The following is a 24,100-nucleotide window of genomic DNA, read 5'->3' as shown; positions in this document are numbered from 1 at the left end:
CTCATCCCTTTTGCGCAACAAATTAATTTTTTCCCTAACAATTCGATTATATTCTGGGCTCACTCTTCGTTTTGAATTTCCAATTTTAAAATTATTAATGGTTTTATTCTTTCTCTTTTCAAACTTTACACGCCTTTAAATCAATGTTTCATTATTGAAAAAAAAAAATGATGCAATTTTTTTGTGATTTAATATATTAATTATAGTGAAAATTGTGTAATATAAAAATATAATTATTTAATTATACATTAATAAAATTAAATTTTTGTATTTTTTGTTTTTTACAATTTAGACAAAAAATTATTATTTTTGGAATTTTAAATAAATTCATTGAATGGGAAAAATGAAAATTGTGCGAGGTTACAAAAAATATTTTTTTAATTTCTTTTTTTTTTGCTATTTTTTCATTATTATTATTATTATTATTTTTTTTTTATGAAATTTTACAAATCTATTCGCTCGTTAGGATATTGCCTGCGATGGCTGGCCCTGGGAATGCGCGCACCAGCTTTTGCCTCTTTGCCTCTCTCTCGCGTCTTATTGACCCGAACCCGGTTCTCATCTCCTCTCTCTTCGATTTGCCGCGTTACTCTCTAGCTCGACCGTGTGTCAGGAGCGAAAAATTCCATACCGCGCCCCTTTACCCTCCCACCCCCCCCCTTTATTTAAAAATTCATTTTATTAATTTCATTTTTTTGTTTACTAATTTTTGTTTTAAATTATTAATATTCATAATTTTAAAAATCGAAAATTTGTAAATGAAAATAATAAATTTAAAAATTATAATAATTAATTAATATTAACCATTTTTTTTTCTATTATAATAATATAAAAATTGCAAATATAAAAAAAAAATAATAATTTTTTAATTTTAATAATAATTTTACGAATAATTATTTTAAATGATAAAAATTTGTTTTTTTTTTAATGATAATTTAATTTAGAAAAAAAATTTTCTGGTAATTTAGGAATAATTTATGTAAAAATAAAAATTTTTTTAATTTCGTTTTGAAAATCTTTTAAAGAAATTTTTTTAAATAATTTTTTTTAACTATATTTTTTTTATTTAATTTTGTCCTATAAATTTTTTTTTTCATCAATATTTATTGAATTACTTTTTTAAATAATTGAAATTTTGTAATTTGAAGTTTAAAAAAAATGCAAAAAAAAAAAACAAAAATTTGTTTCTCATTGAAGGAAGCTAGGTGTCGATAATTGATCCAGTGGCTCGAGGGGTTACCCCTCCGCCCCTGGCTCGAATCCATTACGCAGCAAGAGAGACAGAGAAAGATGATGAGAAAGACGCGCGCACACGCTCTTCTCCATTATTTTTCTTTTGTTTTTCTCTCTTTACCTTGTCATATTTTTTTTTTCTATTTTTTTTTTTTTGTTGTTTGAAATATTCCATCCGGGCCCTTTATTATTCGCCTTCGTCCCTGCAATATTTTTTTATTGCATCACTTTATTGAGCATAAAGAGAATTGAAGGCAAAATGTAAAATTCAATATTATTTTTTTTCCGTTTCTTACTTTTATTATCAAATATTTTTCGCATTCAAAAAAAAGTCAAAAAAAACAAAAAAATTCATTAGAAAAAGGGATAAAATAAATTTTTTTTGGAATTTAAAAAATTTTTATTGACTATAAGAATGATAGTTCTGTCGGTAAAAAAGGACATTTCAGGAGGGAAAAAAAAAGTTCGCAGGAAAATCAGGAAGTGTTTCGTATGAGTTGAAGGTGAATTCCAGTCGTGCGCGCGATCTCAAAAAGAGAAAAGCAAAAAAAAAAAAAAAAAACTTATGAAGAAGATGAAAAAGAAATCGAGAAAGAAAGAGAAAAAGAAACGTAAAGAGTTAAAACAACAAAAAAAAAGAGAATAAAGGAAGGCAAAGAAAAACGTCTTGCCTCCCAAGTTTCTTCTCTCTGTCTCTCTTTCTCTCTCACTCTGTCTCTCTTTGCCTAAAAGTTGACCTCGACTTTCAAGGGTAGAGAAGGGTTCGGTTCGTCCCCCTCCACTAACTTCGACATTGGCAGTAACCGTTTCTCTCTCCCTTTTCCCCACAACCCCCCCCCCCCCCTCTCCCACCGCTCGGCCATCCAAAGATCAGGGAATTCACCAGAATTTAAATTCGTGTAATTTTACCGCGAATCATGTCCAACTTCTATGGTAATTTTTCACACATGAAATGTGTGAAAACTGTTCTACAAATTTTTTTTCTCTACATTTTTTTTTTATTCTATAAATGTTTTTCTTTGTAAAAATTTTTTTTTTTTTTTTTTAATTAATATTTTATAATTATTAATTAAAAAGTATTTTTTTTTAAATTAAAATTATTAAAAAAAAAAATAATTTTCTAATAAAAGTTAAAAAAAAAATAGGAATTTAAAATAAATATAAAAAAAGGAATTTGTATTAAAGCAATAATTGAAAAATTGTAATTTTTTTTTTCTAAATTTACTGTTAACTAATTTTATTTTTTTGTGATATTAATATTTTCCATATGCTGTTTGTCATCACAGAAAAATTAAATAAAAAACAGAACGAATAAATTATATCTAGAAAAAAATAATAAATATACAAAATAATTGTTATTAATGTATTAAAAGAGTAGACATTTTTTTTTATTCTTTAAGCTGATTTAGATGAATTAAATTTGATTAAATTAAATAAAAATTATTTTTAAGGTTAGGGTAGAATCTTGTGAATTGGCAACACTGACAAGTTCCAACTGTGTAACAAAAACCTATAGCTAATGGCGCCAAAATTTAAAGTTGTTGAAATATAATGACTATTTTATTATTATTATTATTATTATTATTATTATTATTATTATTATTATTATTATTATATTATATTATATTATTATTTTTGCGAATGGTCAAGTGGAAATCTTCTACACCACGGATATTATAATATTATATATATTATGTCATTATTATTATTATTATTATTATTATTATTATTATTATTATTATAATGTTAATTTTTAATAAAATTTAAAAAAATAATTTTTAATTTACAAACTAACGAAAAAAAATCAGAGTCATAGAATTTATAAATTTTTGACTTCAATTTCTAGAATAAAAGTAACAATTTTCATTGTTTGTGGAACGAACAAAGGAAAAAGGGAGAAAAAAAATTCACCCTTCAGAAATTGTGAAAAAGATAATAAATTCGAGATATTTTTTTTTTCTTTCCATACACAATGAAGTTTTAATTTTTTTTTTTTTGTCTCTACTTCATGTAAAGAGAAATTTTGTAAATTTTTTTTAAATAGAAATTTTGGATTTTTTTTGTTACACCCATAAATAGAAGTAGAATTAAAAAAAAATTTTTTTTTGTTCGGCACCCCATTACCCAATATTTCTGTAAATTGGGCTTTGGGTCAACCTGAAATGCCAGGAATTTATTCAGGTATACTTGTAGAGCTCTGACCTAATATTATTGTGCCAGAGAAAACGATTTGAAAAAAAGGGAACCATTTAAATTTTCAGTGTTGAATTCTTGTATTTTACATTTTAGGGGAAAGAAAACGGTTTTTTTTTCTAAATTTAGGAAAAATTTTCTTTTATTTTTTTTTTTTAAATAGTTAATGATCGTGAATTTTTTTTTCGAAAGTAGTAATAATTGATATCATTTCTTTTTCAATTAAAAAATATTTTTGTAATTAATTTATAATATAAAATAATATATATAATATATAATATAAAATAATATATATATATATATATATATATATATATATATATATATATATTATAATATATTTTATATAATAATAATAATTATTATTATTAATTTATAATATTGTATAGCAATTATTATTATATCTCTATTTAAATATTATTAAAACTATTATTTTTACGGTTAATATTTTTATTTGTTTCAAATAAAAAATTTTACTTGTGTCAAATATAATTTTATTTGTTAGAAAAAAAAATTTTTATTTGTCACGAATAAATTTTTTATTTGAAACAAATAAATAGTTCTTTAGCTTTGCGACAAATTTTTTTTTTTTGATTTAAATAAAAGTTTTTAGAAAATTTCTCTAATGAGTGTATTATTTAATTCAATTCATTTATGTATTTTTTGTTCTTTTTTTTTGTGTCGAGAGAAATTTTTAAATAACAAGTTATTTTTTATTTTAGTATCAAACAGATGCTCAGCGTCAGTTTATTTTTGGGTGTCTGAATTTTTCGTTAAAATAAAATATTTTATCATAAGATAAAATAAAAGAAAAATTACTAAATATACCTATTTCTATATTTAATCATTTTTTTAATCTATTATAAAATTGATTTATTCCAATTATGTATACGAGTAAATATTTTCCGTTACATATACCAATAGTTTGAGAATTTAATGATTTTCGTTTAAATATGTAACATGTAAAAAAAATTATTTATTTTTTTATTTATAAGCCCTTTTGTACGATTTAAAAAATAAATAAAGAATATAATTAATACGAAAAATAAAATAATTAAAATACTGAAAAAAATAATAAAAATTAATTGATAATTAAAATTTTGAAAAAAAAAATAATTTGATTCAAATAATCGTTTACTTGACTATTATCAAATAAAAATTATTTGGTTTAAGTAAATATTTATTTGATAATAAAATAACCGATTTTTTGAATCAAATAATTTTTTTTTTTTAGTTTTGAGAAAAAAAATCAAAAACAAAATTACAGTAAGACATACCAAAAATTAACAAATTAATTCATAAATAAAAAATAACAAAAAACACTAATAAATAAAACTTAAAAATAGTAATTAAAAATTTAATTTAAATAAAATAAATAATTCGTACTTGTGCATATTGCAAAGTCAGAGTTAAAACTAAATATTGATTTGTTACAATAATTATTCGAATAGGAAAGAAAACAAAAATATAAGAAACCGAGAATAAATACAACGAGAAATATTACTTTGTTAAATTGTTAGAAACATAATTTTAAAATCATTTTTAGAATTTAACTAATTCATTATTATAAGAATTAATTAAATTTTGCTGTAGCAAAAAAGAAAAAAAAAATTAGAGAAAAAAATTTTTGCTGATTCAAAAGAATTATTTGTTACAATTTCGATAATTATTAAACGAATTCAATATTGTAACGTTAATTTTAATAATAATACAATGGGGAAAAAAAGATATAAAAAATGGAAAATGAAAGGGAAATTAACGAAAGTCCCAGGGAAATTAGACCCCTCTTTTTCTCTCTCTCTCTCTCTCTTCTTTCGGTGTAACTCGTTATATTCTCCAGGTCCCATTACCGTTTCTGAAGGGAATATATAACCGATTTCGAAGGCTCGAACATTCGCGAAACGAAACGGAAGGAAAGGCGCTGTTGCCTCGTTTCCCTCGTGCAGCGCTCCCGCCATCTCTTTCCATCACCTGCCACGCGTCCCATTGGTCGTTCGACTCGGGCTATTCTTTGTGAACGGGCGGGTGAAAGCCCAGCATGGCAACGTTGTATATACCGCGTCCGCTGGAAGGAAGGCCGGGGCTGAGAGTGAGCGCGAGCGAGAAAGAGAGAGAGAGAGAAAGAACAAACGAAAAAGTGCGTCCCAAGTGGGGAGGGAGAAGGGTAACACACCAGAGTTTCCGTGCTTGCCAAAGAGAGGGGAAGGCAGTTGATTCTCATGACAAGGGGGGAGAGGGAGAGAAAGAGAGGAAGAACAGTGTGCAAAGCAGGAGAAACAGTCTTGTGTTCGTTACTCGTTTTTCAACCACACATCGTAACAGAAAAAAATTTTCGCGTAGTGTAAAAAAGAAAAAACTATTTTTTATAAAATTATATATTAAAAAAAAAAAAAGGAATAGAAAAGACGCGGAGCGCCCTCACAGCTGTAAAACGACAAAATAGAGGGCGAGTGAGGCGATTGTCTCTCATTGTGAAAGATAGGTGGAAGGGGAACACATGAGTGTGAGAGAGAAAGAAAGATGGAGAGTGGCCTCCCCTACCCACCCGCCTCTGGCCCTCCGAACTACCCACGGATCTAACGAACGTTGAGCAGCGTAGCGTCTAGATCGCATCCCAAGTAGCGTGTTAGTTTTCTTCTCCCGCGCGCGTTTTTCGTGAAATAGAAAAAATTGTGATAAAAGTGCTTTGTGTTTGAAAATTGTGTTTTTCCCGTATCACGAAACACATGCGAGAAACACGCGGATGTGTGCCGAAATAGTTGTGTGTGTTTTTTTGGTGTGTGTGTGTGGGCACGTTTGAAACGTGCGTTCCTTCGTTTCCTGCCCCCACCCCCCATAACCCCCCTCTAACCCCTCTCGTGACGCCTGCGAGAGAGAGTGACAGACGAAGATAGGAACGCGTGTGACATGTCGGAACACCACCGCGTTGCCGGTGGCTGGGGCAACAGCCCCGGGAACAATCGTGAGGAAGCTTCCGGTGGTTCGGCCGCGGCAGCAGCAGCTGCATGGTGGCCTGGACTCAGTGATCCACAGCAACAACAAAATCTTCATCAACATTTATTAAATCAACAACAACAGCTATCACAACAACAGCAGCAGCAACAACAACAACAACAGCAGCAACATCATCAGGATATTGTGAGTAGTACGGCGGCGGCTGCTGCAACACAGCAACTCTTCTCCTACAAGATGGCCTCCAGTTTTCAAAACCCCGCTACCACTGGCAGTTTGTCCAACTCGGTGTCCACCTCAACCCCGGCGGCGGGTTCCTGTATGAAGAGCGGTGGCGGCGGTGGTTATGACTATAGCAGACTTGGGGCACCCGGCAACGTACCGGTTAGCGCATCCTCGGCGCCACCCGGCGTTCAGTGGTGGTATTCAGGTGGAGTCATGGACGCTACGACTCAGAATAATATGCATCAACAACAATTGCAACAGGGACAACAGCACAACATACCCATTACCACGCAAACCTCAACAATTCCGGTTATGCCACCGGTAGGTTCGGGGAACGCGTGGCTTTTGGTGAGGATTCGGGGATTTCTTCTCTGGAAGATTTTATACACTTTTTTTTATTTATATCATTTTTTTTCTTTCATCATTTCATAAATTCGTTTTTGTTTTTTTTTTTTCGTTTATTTAAACACACTGATGGCTTCTGAATGAAAAATTTTGTGAAAAAATGTCGTTATTTCGTTATATGAAAAGTGATTAGTGTAATTTTTTGTGCTGATGAGATTTGTGAAATTTTTTTTTTTTTTTTTTTAATATAAATGGAAGTAATTTGTGATGGTATTGCATGGCAACGTGGAAAATAATAAATTAGCTGGAGATGCTAACAAATTTTTGTTGAAAAAAAAAAAAATTTCTGTATGATATTCTCTAAATTTGAATTAGTAAAAATTTTGACTAATTTGAATTAGTGACTCACTTATTGCTTTTGAATTAGTTACATTTTACTAATTCGATAGTACCAAATATTTTACTATCGAATTAGTAAAATTTAATTTGAATTAATGCAAATTTTAACTAATTCGATAGTAACAAATTTTTTACTATCGAATTAGTAAAATTTAATTTTGAATCAGTGTAAATTTCAACTAATTTGAATCAGTAACTGAATTTTTGACAAAAAAAAAAAAAAAAAATTAGTAAAATTTTACTAATTCTACTCTCTAAATCTGAATTAGTAAAAATGTTTACTAATTTAAATTAGTGAATCACTTTTTTCTTCTGAATTAGTAAAATTTTAGTTAGTAAAAGTTACTAATTAGTAAAATTTTACTAATTCAGAAGCAAAAAGTGATTCACTACTTCAAATTAGTAAACATTTTTACTAATTCAGATTTAGATAGTAGAATTAGTAAAATTTTACTAATTTCTTTTTTGGGCAAAAATTTAGTCACTGAGTCAAATAACTAATTAATAGTAGAAAACAATTTATAATGTTTACTAATTAAATATAGTAACCTTACTAAATGAATTAGTAGTGTTCTACTAACAGTTAGTCATTTTTTTTTTTTTACTAAGAATTAGTCAAAATGGTTACTAATTAATTTAATGAACAGTTGATTTAGTCAAAAGTGATTAATTCAGATTTAGAGAATAGAAAATGTTTGCTTTAATTGCATCCATTAAAATTTTATTTGTTTCAAATACAGAAATTATTTGTTTAAATACAGTTTATTTGATAAAAATCAAATTATTTATTTGATGCAAATAAATATTTATTCGATACAAATGAATTATTTTTTACATTTTCATCATAAATGAAAAAGTAAATTTTAATAGGTAATCAAGTATAATCAGTTACTTGAATCAAGTAAATTTTGTTTGTTCACTAAAAGTGACATAACCTTAAACTAAAAATTACCTCTGAATAGTACACGTAACGTTAATGATTAACAATTTAGAAGAAAAATTATTCTTATTTCTACTTTTGATTGTTGATTAAATCAATTTTAAGTTTGAGGTTATGTTAAGGGGTTGAACCTTTCTAATATTTATATGCAATATTGACATGCAATTCTGTGACAAATTTCGTGCAAGAAATTTTGTTATCTACTCTCTAAATTTAAATTAGTGAAAAATGAGCTACTAATTCACATTAGTAAGAATTTTTACTTATTTTTTAGTAAAAAAATTACTAATTGATTTAGTTTTTAAAAATTTTTTTTACTAAAGTTTTTAGTAAAAAGTGACTAAAAATTAGTGAAAATTCTTACTAATTTAAATTAGTAGCTCAATTTTCACTAATTCTTAATTTATACGAAGATTTAGGAAAAAATGGAAATATTTATTATTATGGGAGATTATTATTATTATTATCATCTCTCTATTATTTTTAAACAAAATTGGGTTTAAAAAATGTTTTAGATGAAATAATTTTTTTTTTATTATTATTTTTACTTACGTGAGTAATGTTTTTTTCTATTTCTTGTCGCGAATATCAAGTTTTCATTTAGAAGCCATCAAATAAGTACATAATTCACTAATATTGACAAATATTTTTCACCTTACTGATTATAGTTACACCTCTTATCTTCAATTGTTGACAAACATAATCAAAACAAAATCGTTACATCATTTTCGATATACTGTCCATTAAATAACATTTTTTTTTTAAAGTGAAATAAATTTATATAAATTTACAAATAAAATACAATTATTTTTATTAATAATTTTTATGGTAAACAATATTTGAATACATAACCTAATATAACATTTGTCCCATACAAATATAATGAAATTCTGATATTTAGAAAATTTAATTTTTTTGAATTTGACTCGTGCATTAAGAAAAAATTTTTTTATTGTTAAATCAATTTTATTTGGCTCAATAATAAATTTTTTTTTTGGTCGAAAAATTTTATTAAAATAAACCAAACGTTTATTTAGAAGAAATAAATTTTTAGCTAGACTAAATAAATATTTATTTAAATCAAATAAATTTTGTTTGAACAAAAAAAAAATTGTGTTAATACAGAAAAAAATGGTATATTTTGTACAAAATATTTTTCTAAGTGTACAATTTATATTATTTTTTCATAAATAACGAATATAGATTGTTATTTAAATTTTAAATTTATTTTAACATCACAATTGAAGTAATATTTATTATTGAATTAAAAATATTTTTTTTCGTCATTTTTTTATTTTATATTTTTACTATACCATTATGTAATTTTAAATATTTACAATTGATGTGAGTAAAAAAAAGTTTTATTTAAACAAGAAAAAAAAAATACTTTCAATAATTTTATTTCAGAAGCAAATATTTTTTTAACAATGTTATATGTATATTTAACTTTGATTTTAAAGCCAAAAGTTTGGAATTTTATATACATTTAAAAGTTATGCTCGTTTGATGATTAAAGTTTCTAACAATATACGGTAATAAAAAAAAAAAAAAAAAAAAAAAATTCTATACATAAAGTAGTGTCTCCAAGGATTAAAATAATGATTGTCCTGAATACTCTCGTATATTTTCTATATAAGCAAAACATTGACAACTTTAAATTTCTTTTTTTTTTGTTGAAAATTGATTTCTCAAGTTATTTATTCTAAATATCAGAATTCTATTTTCTCTTCGGAATTTAAAAATTATTTTGGTATAAAATTTTTTATTATATTTAAATTAAAACAAAAAGATTCAGTATATAAATTTTAATCAGTTTGAATTCGTTCACTAATTTAAATTAGTAGAAATTTTTGCTAATTTTTAGTAAAGTATTACTATTTGATTTAGTAATATTTTTTATACTCAAGTTTTAGTGAAAAATTACTAAAAGTTAGTGTAAATACTAAAATTACTAATTTTTAGTAAAATATTACTATTTAATTTAGTAATATTTTATTTTACTAAAGTTTTAGTACAAAAAAAAAACCTAAAAATTAGTGGAAATTTTTACTAATTTTTAGTAAAATATTACTATTTGATTTAGTAATATATTTTTTTTACTAAAGTTTTTGTGAAAAATGACTAAAAATTAGTAAAAAAAATTTTGATTAATTTAAATTAGTTAACGAATTTTTACTAATTCAAATTTAGAGATTATACAAACTCTGTTTTGAGCTACAAATATAATAATAAAATAAATATAAACTGTAATGTGAAAATATTTGTCACAGTTTAATTTTTAACAAATACATTTATAATTTTTGTCATTCATCATTATTTATCACAATACTTTTTAAATACAGAGTTACTAGAAAAAAAAAAAAATTCTGGCACATTACAAATAACGAATCCTTGTAATATTTTTGAATTCTCTGCAAAATTTTAGCTCAATCTATTAAGTATTTTGCGAGAAAATCTACGAAAAATATTTTTCATGTGAAATAAAAATAATCACATGATCTTAATGGAAAATAAATCAAAATTTTATTGGCTCTACTACTCAAATAAAACAAAAAAAAAAAAAAATAGAGAAAGAGAAAGAAATTTGAAAAGCACAGCTAATAGAATTTCTATAGACGAATTCATGAAAAATAAATAATATGAGACGCGAAAAATGAAAATAATTCTAATTTTTTGAATACTTATAATTATCGTTAAAAATAAAGTAAATCAATAATTAGAATCCTTCCCCAAAAAAAGCGTGTCCATTTTAAATATTCCACAAAAATTTTGTAATACAATTTTTTAAACTAGAAAAAGTATTAGGAAAATATTTAAATTTCGTTTTATTAAAAAAAAAAAAAACGAAATTGAAGTACGCAACATTTATGATAAACAATTTTTAAAATGAAAAATTCTATATTTTTTTGATTAGAAAATATTTTTTTTTATAATTTGTTGATTAATAAAAACTACAAGAAATATTTTTCATACGAAAAATTATAGTTTTTCATTTTAAAAAATTATTTCTTTAAAAATCGTTTATCATAAACGTTGCATACTTCAGCTTCGTAAAAAAAAATCTATTTTTACAAAATAGTTTTACTTTATTTTTTAATTACTATTTTTATTGAAATATTTCCAATTTTCGATATTTTTTCCTTATTTTTATTTGTGTATTTTTTACAATATATATTTTTTTTTTTAAATTTAATTATAAGTTATTGGAGTTACACAGTGGAAAATAGATTTCCGGTAGTTTAGTTTTTTTCTTCATTATTGAAACGGTTTTTTTTTTTTTTTTTTAAATTTTGTCAAATTGCAATTTGCTGTAATTTATATTTGTCCAAATAGCGATTTGGCCTTGAAATTATTTATTTTGAATATTTGTTTTTTAAATTTTAACTATTTTTTTTATAGTAATGATAATAGGTTTGTTTTTCCTATTATTATTAATAAAAAAATAATATTAATAAAACAATTAAAAAAAACGATGCTGAAGTTTATAACGTTTATAATCAACGATTTTTAAAGAAATATTTTTTTAAAAAATATTTTGATTTTCCATTTCAAAAATATTTATTGTAATGTTTATTGATTAATAAATTATATTTTTTAAATTTTCTATCTTAAAAAATAATTTGTTTTTTAAATCGTTGCGATTATAAATGTTTGTAGACTTGAGTAAATCGTCATGAAAATAAATTTAAATATCTCGAAACATAAAATATCGAGTTTTTAAATCGATATAAATCGAAATGTATCTTGATTTTTATTTAATATGTATCAATTTGAATTCGATTTTTATTGAATAAATCGATATATCAAAAAATACATAAAATTTTTTATCGAAATATTATTTCAAACAAAATTAGAATTAAAAAAAAAAAAAGAAAAAAAAATTTATTCACAAAATGACCTTATGATAAATTGTTTTGTGTGTTTTGTTGGGTTCGTGAAACGTTCGGTTGCCACGGGAGTTAATTGAAAATTCAGATTTTAAAGGTTGATATCAAAAGACGCGCAATTATATAGGGAAAGAGAGAGAGAGAGAGAGAGAGAGAGAGAGAGAGAGAGAGAGAGAGAGAGAGAGAGAGAGAGAGAGAGAAACACACAATTGGCCCCCCTTGAAATAAAATTATTTTTGTTGAAACGAATTTTTTTTTGTGAAATAAGAATAAATTAAAAATTTATAAAAATATCTAAATAAATTTAAAATAGTAAGCGAAAATATTTTATTTTTTTTTAAAAAACCAAATATTAATGATAGTAATTTTTTTTTTTTTTTTTTTTGCAAAATTTTATATATCGTATCCATACGTGCAGACATTGAACTCTTTGTAATCAACAAAGTTACACAAAGTCAAGTTACAGCGCTATAATCAATTTGCCTTTTAAATATTTAGTGATATTGACGTTTTTGTATACAATTTTTTTTCATTTATGAAATTTATTATTGTTTTTATTTTTTTCATTATTATTATTTTTTTTATTACATATTTTGTTCTATTTTTTTATTATATTTATTATTTAAAAAAAAGATTACCATTATAATTATTATTATTAGATTAGATTTTATTATTATTATTATTATATTTTTGTTATTATTTTTTTATTATAATTGGTAATATTGAAATTTTTTTTTTATAAAATTTTCATATTAAAATTTTATTTATAATTTTCGTATATAAAAAATAGTACAAAAAATAGCAGAATTCGGATATAATTAATTACAGTATTTACATATAGTTTTTTTTTTTTTTATTTTCTAAATCATTTTATTGAGATTTATTTGAAGGATTTGAATAAAAATATAAAAAGAGACATCCCGTGTGGAAAAAGCCACGATCTTGCCCTCAAGAGTTCGGGGCCCCCGGCGGGGGCCCATGAGGGCTGATCCATATGGCGAATCCATGAGGGGCACCGTAGGGGCCCCGCATGGATCGCCCTCATGATCGATTAGCAAAATTTTCTAAGTCCAAAAATCAAATATTTTTTTATCACCAAAAAATTAATGTTTATAATGATTCACAACAATGAAAAACGCGTTTTTAATTAAAATATATTTTCACTTTTTTTGAAAATAACACTCACACTTATGGCGAATCCATGAGGGGCACCGTAGGGGCCCCGCATGGATCGCCCTCATGATCGATTAGCAAAATTTTCTAAGTCCAAAAATCAAATATTTTTTTATCACCAAAAAATTAATGTTTATAATGATTCAGAACCACGAAAAACGCGTTTTTAATAAAAATATATTTACACTTTTTTGAAAATAACACTCACACTTATGGCAAAATAGATGAGGGCCACCGTAGGGGCCCGCATGGATCGCCCTCATGATCGATTAGCAAAATTTTCTAAGTCCAAAAATCAAATATTTTTTTATCAACAAAAAATGAATGTTTCCAATGATTTAAAACAACGAAAAACGCGTTTTTAATAAAAATATATTTACACTTTTTTGAAAATTCGCCTGAGATGATTCATGATAATAATCATAAAGCATATAATTAATTATATTTTATAAATTGCATTTGATTGGAAAATATAATTTAATATCTTAACTTTAACTAAATGATGTTAAGCACTTTTCTTTGTTAGGTATTTTTGAAGTTTAAATAGCATCAAGAAGTTAGCATTCGTTTTGAAGTAGCGTACGTAGCGTAGTTGGTAAAGCGTTAGACTCATAGTCCGTAGGTCGTAGGTTCGATTCCCCCCATGCGTTAGATTTATTTATTTCTCAGGTTTGCGTTTAATCATTAATTCTATGTATGAATTAATTGAAAAATGAAAATATCCGTTAATAGTATGCATAAATTAAATATTTTTTAATTTTTTAATTAATTAATTTATTATTACTTTTAATTATATCCGACAGTTAATTAATTAGAACGTTAATTAATAAATTGAATTTGAGTAAGAATTTAATTTAAAATTGAATAATTATTAAATAAATATGTTATTTATTCATAACTTAAGCTTATTTATTATTAATTAACTTTTATTATTAATATTTTTGATTAAAAAACATTATGGCAAACTTGAGGGCAAGATGAGGGCAAACGTGAGGGCCCATAAGGGCGCCCGTAGGGGCACCCTCATGGATCGCCCATGCGGGCGCCCTCATCGATGAGCATGTCGTTTCCATGAGGGGCCCCTATGGATCATCCATATGCGGCCCTCATGGCATGAGGGCGATCCATAAGGGCCCCCGCTGGGGGCCCACATCACTTTTCCACACGGGATACAATAGAAAAAAAAATATAGAAAATATTATATTACACAATATATTGTCATTATATTGTTAAGAATGGAATTTACATCCTAATATTCTTCTACTCTCGCTTAGAAATGACACGTGACTGTAGAATGAATGCCTTTAGCATTTTGAGTAGTCACACACTGAATATTCCGGTAAAACAGGTGTTAAGCTCTGTCGACTCTCTCATACAGAGGACCAGTTTTTTTTTTGTTCTTTTCGTAACATTCCAAGGTCACGTCAACTTGATATATAAGAATTTCCGTCATTCTTTTTTTCTTCTCTCTTCCTTTTTTTTTTTTTTGATATATTATTACATATACATTAAATCCCTTCAATTGACATAAACGACTCAATAATACAATATCACGAATAAAAAGAAATCTTTATTTTTTATTTATTCTATTTAATACTAATTAATAATATTTTTTTTCTATTATAAATAATATATTGAATTATTTTTCAACAAAACTGACTTTTAATTGTTTTTAAATTTCGAGGTTATGTTTTTGCTTTTTATTTTCTCTTCTTGAATTTTAAAGTTTAAATTTCGAGGTTATGTTCGTCTGTTTATTTTGTCTGAATTTTGAAAATATTTTCTCTTGTTGGCATTAATTTTTGAGGTTATGTACGCCTCTTTATTTTTGTCAGAATTTTGAGTTTATTTTCTCTTCTTGACCTTAAATATTGAGGTTATGTTCGTTGCTTTATTTTGTCTCAAATTTGAGTTATTTTCTCATCTTGGCCTTAAATTTTGAGGTTATGTTTGCCTCTTTATTTTTTCTGAATTTTGAGGTTATGTATTTTTCTCTTTTTAGCCTTAAATTTTAAAACCTAAATTTTTGAGGTTATATTTGTCTCCTTTTTTTTGCCTAAATTTTAAGGTTACGTTCGCCCCTTTTAACAATTGATTTTTTAAAGTTATTTTCTTTTTCTCCTACCTTTAAAATTTAAGGTTATGTTCGACTATGATTTTAAAAATTGGTATTCAATTTTAAGGTTCTTTTATCCGTGAATTTGGAGGTTATGTTCGCTTCTACGATCTGGTTATTTTTACCTTTAATTTCTAGGTTATGTTCGCCCTTTAATCATTTAGTTTTGACCAAAAAAAAATTGCGATTTTATATTCATTTTTTGATTCACTTTTAAGGTTATGTTCGTCCCTTGACTGAAATCAATGACGTAATTTTTAGGTTATGTTTTTGCCCTAGTCTTTATTTCATATTATTTCATAATCTTATTTGTTAAACATCTTTCCTAACATAACCTCAAATTCAGTGGCTTTTTATAAGTAAAATTATATATATATATATATATTATTTATTTAAAATTTATTTGTAAAAAATAATTTTAAAAAAATAAATTTTAAAAAACCAACACTATTATCTTCTTCTGTTTTCTTGGAAATAAAAATAAAAAATATATTGGAGGCGAAATAAAAGGAAAAGTGTTTCGATCGATTAGTTTTTTTTTTTTTTTTTTTGGTGAAGGGGTGGGGGAGGGGGGGTGTTTTCCACACGGTTTGTGAATGTTAGCACACAGCAACAGGACACGTGAGTTATTGACTCTCGGCTTATTGTAGTTACCGAAGCGTGTGTCAACGTTGTGTGTATCGAGTAGACAAACTTTTTTTTTTTTTTTTTTGTCTTCTTTATCTTTTCTTTTTCTAAACAGCTTTAATTCGCTTTTCTTTTTTTCTCTCTCTCTGTCCTTATTTTTTTTGAAAAATAGAAATAATAGAAAAAAAATAGAAAATCCAAAATTTATTTTACATAGTGATTATAAAATTGTATTTCTTGACACTTTAAAAAATTTTTTTTTTTTTATTCACTTGAAAAGAATACACATCTGGCTTTACATGTTTTCATAAATTTACGTCGCAAACTTTATATTATATTATACTTATGGAGGGTCAACCATAATGACGTCATATGAAGCAAATTGTCGTAATCGAGAAACAGTCCTGAGTCTGATATATTATTCTCATTGTGAAAAATAAATTATTTAAATTTATTTATGCAATAATTTTTGAAATTTTTAATTAATATTATAAATTGATATAAAAAAATTTTTCTTTTGTAAAAATTTATTAATATTACTATTATTTTTATTATTATTATTATTATTATTATTATTATTGAAATTAAATTTGAATAGAATTTTTCAGTGTAGAATTTGTTTGTTCTCTTTTATTTTATTTTTTAGATAAAAGGGGAGTTTATTATAATTATGGGGGCTTTTAAAATTTTTTACAGTTGATAATTTTATTCTCTTATAATTTTTTTTTTTTGCATCCTTTTCTCTCTCTCTCTCTCTCTCTCTTGCATCGTGAAAAATGGAAGAGTGAGAAAATGGGTTCATTTTAGAACGTTAATAAAGTCGAAGCTGCATTTCGCCTGGCGGTTACACCATTACGTCGTCGTACCCCGTGTTTGCCCCCTTCTCCCCAGTTCTCCTCTCCTTCATTTCTCTCCGCTCTCTCTCCCCCCTCCCCTCGTCCCTCATCGTCTCTCCTCTTTTCGTAGTGCGCGCTATTGATTCTGGTTTGTGCCACCTTCTAAGCGAAAATGTTCGCGCGTTTTGTGTTCGACAATTTTTTTTGGTTTATATGCGCAAAAATTTTAATTTTTTAAATTTAATTATTTTCTTTTTTTTAGTTGATTTTTTTATTTGAATTTTTTTTTAAATTTAATTATTTTCTTTGTATTTGAATTTTTTTTTAATTTAATTATTTTCTTTTTTAATTTAATTTTTTTTTAATTTAATTTTTTCAATTTTCAATTTTTTTTTTCAATTTTAATTTTAATTAATTTTCTTTTTAATTCATTTTTTTAAAAATTTAATTATGTTTTTTTTTTAATTTAATTTAAGCTTTTTGTTCTTTCTCTTCTCGCATCGTCAGGAGAGAACTTGAAATTTGATGTCATCACCTTTCAATGCAATGACCCGGTGTCAATGACTCACGGATGTAATTATCCTCTATATATCTATACTGACCGCGAAGGTTGCAGGATCTTGTTTGCGGCAACCAACGATCGAGAAACAACTGACCATTAATTACAAGAAACAAAGACCTCAAAACATTTTAATCCATCGAGTCACCTCGATATTAATCTTCAACTGACAATTTTTTTTATTAAAAAAAAAAAATAAAATAATTTTACCATTATTATAGTAATTCTATTCTATTAACTATAATAATATAATTATATACCTACCTATATAAAATTTATTTGATTCAAACAATTGGTTACTTGACTATAATCAAAATAAATATTTATTTGAATCAAATAAATTTTTTTCAGAGCAATATAATAATAATAATAATAATAATAATAACAGTACTGATAATAATTAACTAATTAAAATTAATTATTAACATGCATGGCGATAAAAAATATTTAATATTTTTATCTCTAATAGCTGGGCCATTTTTTTTCAACTATTTTTTATACTAAAAAATGTGTGGAGAATATAATTTAGTATTTTTAGATTTTGCATATTGCATGACGAAAACTTTTTTTTTTTTACCTAAGAACCATATTTCAGTATAAATAATATTGTTTATTTATTTATTTTTATTGTAGAAAAAATAATTTACAACTATTTTAGAAATTATTTTAAATTTTTTAAATTTTTTATTTTTTTTTAATTATTACTAATTTTTAATTTATCACTATTTTTTGAATAATTTAATTTTATCAAATTTAAAATTATCTTACAAGAGAAAATTGATCGTTTTTTTTAAGTCAACTTTTTTTTTTATTCAAATTTTTTTCGCATGTTTCAAACAATAATTCACAATTTTTTTTTTTTTTTTTTTTTTTTTTTTTTCTAATTTTGCATTTTATCATGTTGTCGATAATAAGAAAAGAAAAATTTTATGTAGTCATGCACTGTTCATTTTACAAATGTTTAAACAAATAATTATTATTTATTAACATTTTTCGAATAGTTTATCTTGAAAAAAAGTGCAGTTTTCTCTCATTTTGTAATTTTATATTCAATATTTAAAACGAAAATAAACTTTTCAGTAATTTTAGATCTGATAATTAATTATTATTACTATTGTTATTTATAATAATAATAATAATAATAATAATAATAATAATAATAATAGTAATAATAACAACTATTATTATATTATTATAATTATAAAATTATTTAATTAAATTTATTTTTTATTTATTTAATATTAACAAAAAAAATTGTTTATTATAAAAAAAATATTTTTTTATCTTTTTTGAAAAAATTATTATTCCTCTGTGTCGTGAATTTTTCATATATATATATATATTTTTGTATTTCAAAATTTAATTTGCGGTCGACTCGCAAACGGTCAGAAATTCTTTCTTTACCAATATCTACAGTATGAACATAAACTGTAGCAATTTCATGGGTTATATTCGACAAATATAATCTTTTCACAGAAAGGCCACAATGAATTTTTTACAAAAAAAAAAAAAAGAAAGAAACAATTATTTTTGCATTAAAAACAAAAACAAAAATTTATTCCCTAATAAAAAAAAAGGAAAAAATATATAATTTTTATTGTGCAATGAAAAAGAAAAATTATTATTTGACTGTTGTTAAAAAAAATTCACTATTATTCGAAAAAATAATAAAATTTACGATATAGAGGAGATAATTTTTTATAAAAATGATAATTTATTTATTTATTTAATAAATTGACGGGACAAGTAATAAAAATAATTTCAGTTTTATTAAAGAAAAAATAAAAATATTGAATATTAAAATATTTTCTTACGATTAAAAAAAAAAAATTGAGGTTTTTTTACTTAGGGAAAAAATTTATTTATTTTTTCGTTTACTACTGTAAAAAAATAATGTAATTTTTTTTTCTTTTTTATTATTATTTTTTTTATTTATTTATTTCTTTAGATACTTTTAATTCCAATTTTCCGTTTATTAAATTTATTTAGTAAAAATTAATTTATAATTTTTTTTTTTTTTTTGAATATAAAATTATTAATAAATATTTTTAAAATTTCTTAAAATTATCTATGATTATCGAAAATCATCGTATAGAAGAAACTATAGTAAATACTTGGAAAGATCTGGAGCTGTGGATGAAATTGAAAGTTTTATATAAATATTCCCACGGAATCCCCCCAAGTGCTCGAAAGTTTGCACGTGTAGTCTTAGTGTTCATTTCTACATTACTTAGAGGTGGAAACTAACACTTTATATAGAAGCAGAAAAAAAAATCAAAATTCTCACATTAATTTTCTCTATTTTTAATATCTAAAAATTGAATCTTAATATTTTTTAAAGAAAATTTATTTTAAATTGTTTTTTTTCAAAATAGAAGAAAAAAAAATTTTTTTTTAAATATTCATTTCTCTCATGTTTTATTATTCATGAATTCATTTACCAAAAAAAAAAAAAAAGAAAATAAATGTGATAAATAAAACAATGAAATCTAATGATTTGTTTTTTTATTTTGTCATTTCAGCATCAGCTGCAGCAAGTAACGCAACAACAGAATAATCTTCAGGCAAATAACGCGCATATTTTACTACAAGACAAAATAATGCCAAGAGGAGGAAAAACAGTGAAACCAAGGGGAAGAATGACCGCTTACGCTTTTTTCGTTCAGACTTGTCGTCAGGAGCACAAGAAAAAACATCCCGAGGAAAATATTGTTTTCCAGGAATTTTCAAAAAAATGCGCATCGAGATGGAAGGTGAGTTTGTGAATTTTTTTTTTTTTTTTTAACAATTTATAAGGATTTACAAAATTGAAAATGTTCTCAAAAAAAAATTAAAAAAGAAACAAAATTTTTATTTTTTTTTCTAATTTTTATTTGTTCGAATTTACATTTGACAAAATTGTTAAAACGTCGAATTTTTATTTTTCTGAATAAATATCGGATAGATAAACTTTGGGCACAAATTTAAAAATTGACCAATCAGAAGTTATCAACAAAATTATGATTGTTTTTTTTTTGAAAACTTGCGCCCGAATTTTTCGAATATTTATTCGAACAAATGAAAATTCTGTAAAATAAAAATTCGTCATTTCAGGAATTCTGCATAATGTAAATTCAAATAAATGAAAATTCGAACTAGAAAAGAATTCTTTCTAATATTTTTACTGTTAAAATAAAATTTTTTTTTAAATAACTATTCTGTCTAATGAAAATTCGAGGAAGTATGTAATAATTCTGACAAATTTAATGAAATTAAAAATCTGTAAAATTAAAATTCGATGAAATATAAAATCTGCGAAATGAAAATTTGTTTAAGAAACAATTCTGTAATTTAGAAATTCGGAAATTTCTCTTTAAATAATATAATTAGAAAGAATAAGAATTCGGTTAAAAGTTAATTTTGGGAAATAAAATTCTGACAAATGAAAATTGTAATAAATTAAATTTAGAACGTCTTGAAATTTTTTGTTGTGATATGCAGAACGATAATTTAAATCTGTAAGCACATTTTTCCATATAAATTATTGCCAAAAATTATTGACGAAAAAAATAACTGTCGAGAATAATTCTTACGGTTAAAAATACGATTTTTCATGGTAGAAATACTTTCCGAGTTTTTATAAAAATAAAATTATGTTCCACAATTTCAGAACGTTGAAATGAACGAAAAATTTGTTTACTACTTCTTTGGGTTCAAATTTTATTTTAAAAAATACGGTTTTTGTACCAAAAAATAAATTAATAATTTAATAAAATGTTTATTCAATTATTTATTTTTCATAAATAATGTAGAAATTTTGAAAATAGACCCAAAAATATGATTTCGTTCATTTGAACCTTCAGAACTTCAGGCACATAATAAAATTTTTGATTTTAATAATAGATCTTTGAAGACAGTTTTTGGAAATTAGAATAGGTTACACGTTGATTTCTATAGATTTTTTTGTGCTGTAAACGAATCTGTCGTTAAAAATTTTCTAAAACTGCTTTTTTTTTTGTATATCAAAAATTTATACTTTAGCCATTTTTATGAATTTTTGACAGGGGACAAAATTTTTTTCTATATTTTCCAATAAAAGCTTCCTAATATGTACTCACTTTTTTGCATTAAAATCTATTTTCCGAAATTATTTATGGAACTGAAGTTACCAACGTTGATTCAACGAAAAAAAGTAAAAGTTAAGGATTCTAATTCCCATCAATAAAATTTGATTCTTCAACCCTCCAAAACCTGAAATAAAAAAAAAAAAAAAAAAAACAGTATTTATCATTGTTTTGTCACGGATTTTCCGAAAATCTTGAAATTTCAAGTATTATGCTATTTCCTCGACTTGAACAATTTTTCTCGTTTGATAATAATTATTTGTTTCAATGCTAAGAAGCATTTAAAAAAAAAAGGAAAATTGCTTCCGAAGCGTGGAAAACAATATTTATCATTGCTTTGTCATGGATTTTACGAAAATCCAGAAATTTCGAGAAATTTACTATTTCCTCGCCTCGGAAGCAATTTTTCTCGTTTGATTATTTATTTCAATGCTAGAAGCCTTTTAAAAAAACAGAAAATTAGCTTCCAAGTCGGTGAAAAAACAATTTTTTTTCAAAATCAAAGCTTTCCCTAACTTGGAAGCAATTTTTCTGTTTTTTTAAAGGCATCTAGCATTGAAATAAATAATTATCAAACGCAAAAAATTGCTTCCAAGGCGAGGAAATAGTGCAATTTACTTGAAATTTCAAGATTTGTATTGAATCGACGTTGATAACTTCAGTTTTATAATAATTGTTTTACGACTGTTTAGAATAAAATTATGAAATTTTGAAATAAAGATTTTGTTACTTCGGAGCAAAATCTTAACAATTCTTTATGATTCTTACTATTTACAGATGAATTTATCACTTAGTGGTATTTAATAAAGTTAAAAATATCAATCATTTCGAGTTAAATACTGTTTTTATGATTCTTAAGGAGTTTTTGGAATCGCTATTTTGATGATATGAGTTTAAAAATTGATTTTTGGTACATTTTTTGATTCCCAAGTGACAGCATGTGTATATAGTCAATTAAAGGGGATGAGAGAGCAGATGTCTTAACCCCCAAACAGGGTCAGAGATACCAATGATAGGTCCGGAAGCAGAGCTATAGGCATAGTGCCAAGTGCAGTTAAAGGAGATATAAATCGTTGAAGTCAGAGAAAGCAAGGCTGTACACAAGTATTCTATATACATTGGTCCGTAGAACTACTTTAGGAAGACATCTTTTGAATTCATCACATTTTGCAAAATCTTCTGAAATTCAACAGAATTAGAGGAAGAATGTTAATTTTCGTCTATATCTATAAATGTTTTTATACTCTTTTGGAGAAATCGTATTAGTTTGATTAGGGAGTTTTATATTTTCTACAGCATTTTTAGAATCATCTGCTTTGAAATATTTTGCAGATTTAAAGCTTTTGTACCTTCTTGTGATGTGCTACTATTTTTTTAAAAATGTTTTTGATGCTATAAAATTAGTGCTACAATATAGGTACATTATAATTATTTGCACCTTTTTTATAATTTACTGTATTATAAATTTTTTACTTTTGCACCTGCTTTGAAACATTCTGCAATTTCTTTAGCAGTTACTGATGATGAGGAATTTCCTTCCAAATTTTTAAGAAGCTTTTGTAATTTTTGCACCTTGTTCACAAATGTTTAAAATAGTTTACAAACAGCTGAGAAATTAGGTAGGTTTCTTTGTTGTTTTCTTTGAAAATCTTTCACGAATTTTTTTTGGAACCTTTTACGGCTATACAGAATTATTTGTATCTTATTAGAATCGTTTGTAGCTAAATAAAAATTTTGGATTTTTGAAATCTCTTAATTTCTTTATGTTCTGCAGATTTTTTATAGAATAATTTGTATTTATGACTTTACAAATTCTTTACAAACCTGCATATTTTCCAAAGAACATTAGCAATTTTTTTGGAACATTTTTTAGCTACAAAATTATCTGAATATTCATTTTATAATCCACTACATTTAGAATTTTCTGCAACTGGTTTAAAAATTTCTGCAACTTTAATAGTTACAGCAGATTTTGAACATCTTTAAAAAAATTTTTTAAGAAGCTTTTGCAGCTTATTACCTTTGCACTTTATTTATAAACTTGTGCATCCTTTCTAAAATATATTTTGCAGCAGCTTTCAAAAACTTTTGCACCTTTTTTTTTTTGAAATCTTTCGCGACTTTTTATGACTTTTTTTTAAAATCTTTTTCGCGACTACAGAATTATTTCTACCTTCTTTAAAATTTTCTGTAGTTAGATAACTTTTTTAGCTTCTTTATAATATTTTACAGCTTTTTAAATTTTCTTCAGCAACTTTTGTACTTCTTTTGGAATATTAGAAAATTTTGCAATTATAGAATCCTTTTTCATTTTCTTTAAAAATCTTTTGTTTTTTTTTTTTTTTCAAAATATTTTGTTGATAAATTTTAGTAAACTTCTTCTTTAAAATATTTTGGACCTTTTTAAAAATTCCGCGACTTTTTTTTTTTTGGCTCTGCATTTACTGAATAATTAGATCTTTAAAAATTTTAAACTTTCTTTGTAGCAAGAAAACATTTTTGTAATTTTCCT

The 24,100-nt window shown here is 24.7% G+C and overlaps 1 protein-coding gene across 2 annotated transcripts in view; it reads left to right on the top strand.

Moving 5' to 3' along the window:
* The first annotated feature begins 5,644 nt into the window (after positions 1-5,644).
* Positions 5,645-24,100, top strand: part of LOC127286621 (high mobility group protein DSP1-like) — a 25,441-nt gene continuing 6,985 nt past the window's right edge. Inside the window, exons 1-2 of one of the 2 annotated variants that reach the window (XM_051313111.1) lie at positions 5,645-6,924; positions 20,008-20,238. In XM_051313111.1, coding sequence (XP_051169068.1) covers positions 6,334-6,924; positions 20,008-20,238 — 822 coding nt within the window. In that variant the 5' untranslated portion in view covers positions 5,645-6,333. Of the gene's footprint in view, positions 6,952-20,007; positions 20,239-24,100 lie in introns of both variants that reach the window. The other variant, XM_051313110.1, reaches the window with a different exon arrangement.

Source organism: Leptopilina boulardi, unplaced genomic scaffold, assembly GCF_019393585.1.
Source record: "Leptopilina boulardi isolate dan_hultmark-lab unplaced genomic scaffold, ZJU_Lbou_2.1 LbouV2_362, whole genome shotgun sequence".
Taxonomy (NCBI): Eukaryota; Metazoa; Arthropoda; class Insecta; order Hymenoptera; family Figitidae; genus Leptopilina; species Leptopilina boulardi.
Note: the sequence above shows the minus strand (reverse complement) of the source record. Positions and strands in the feature narration are given on the sequence as shown.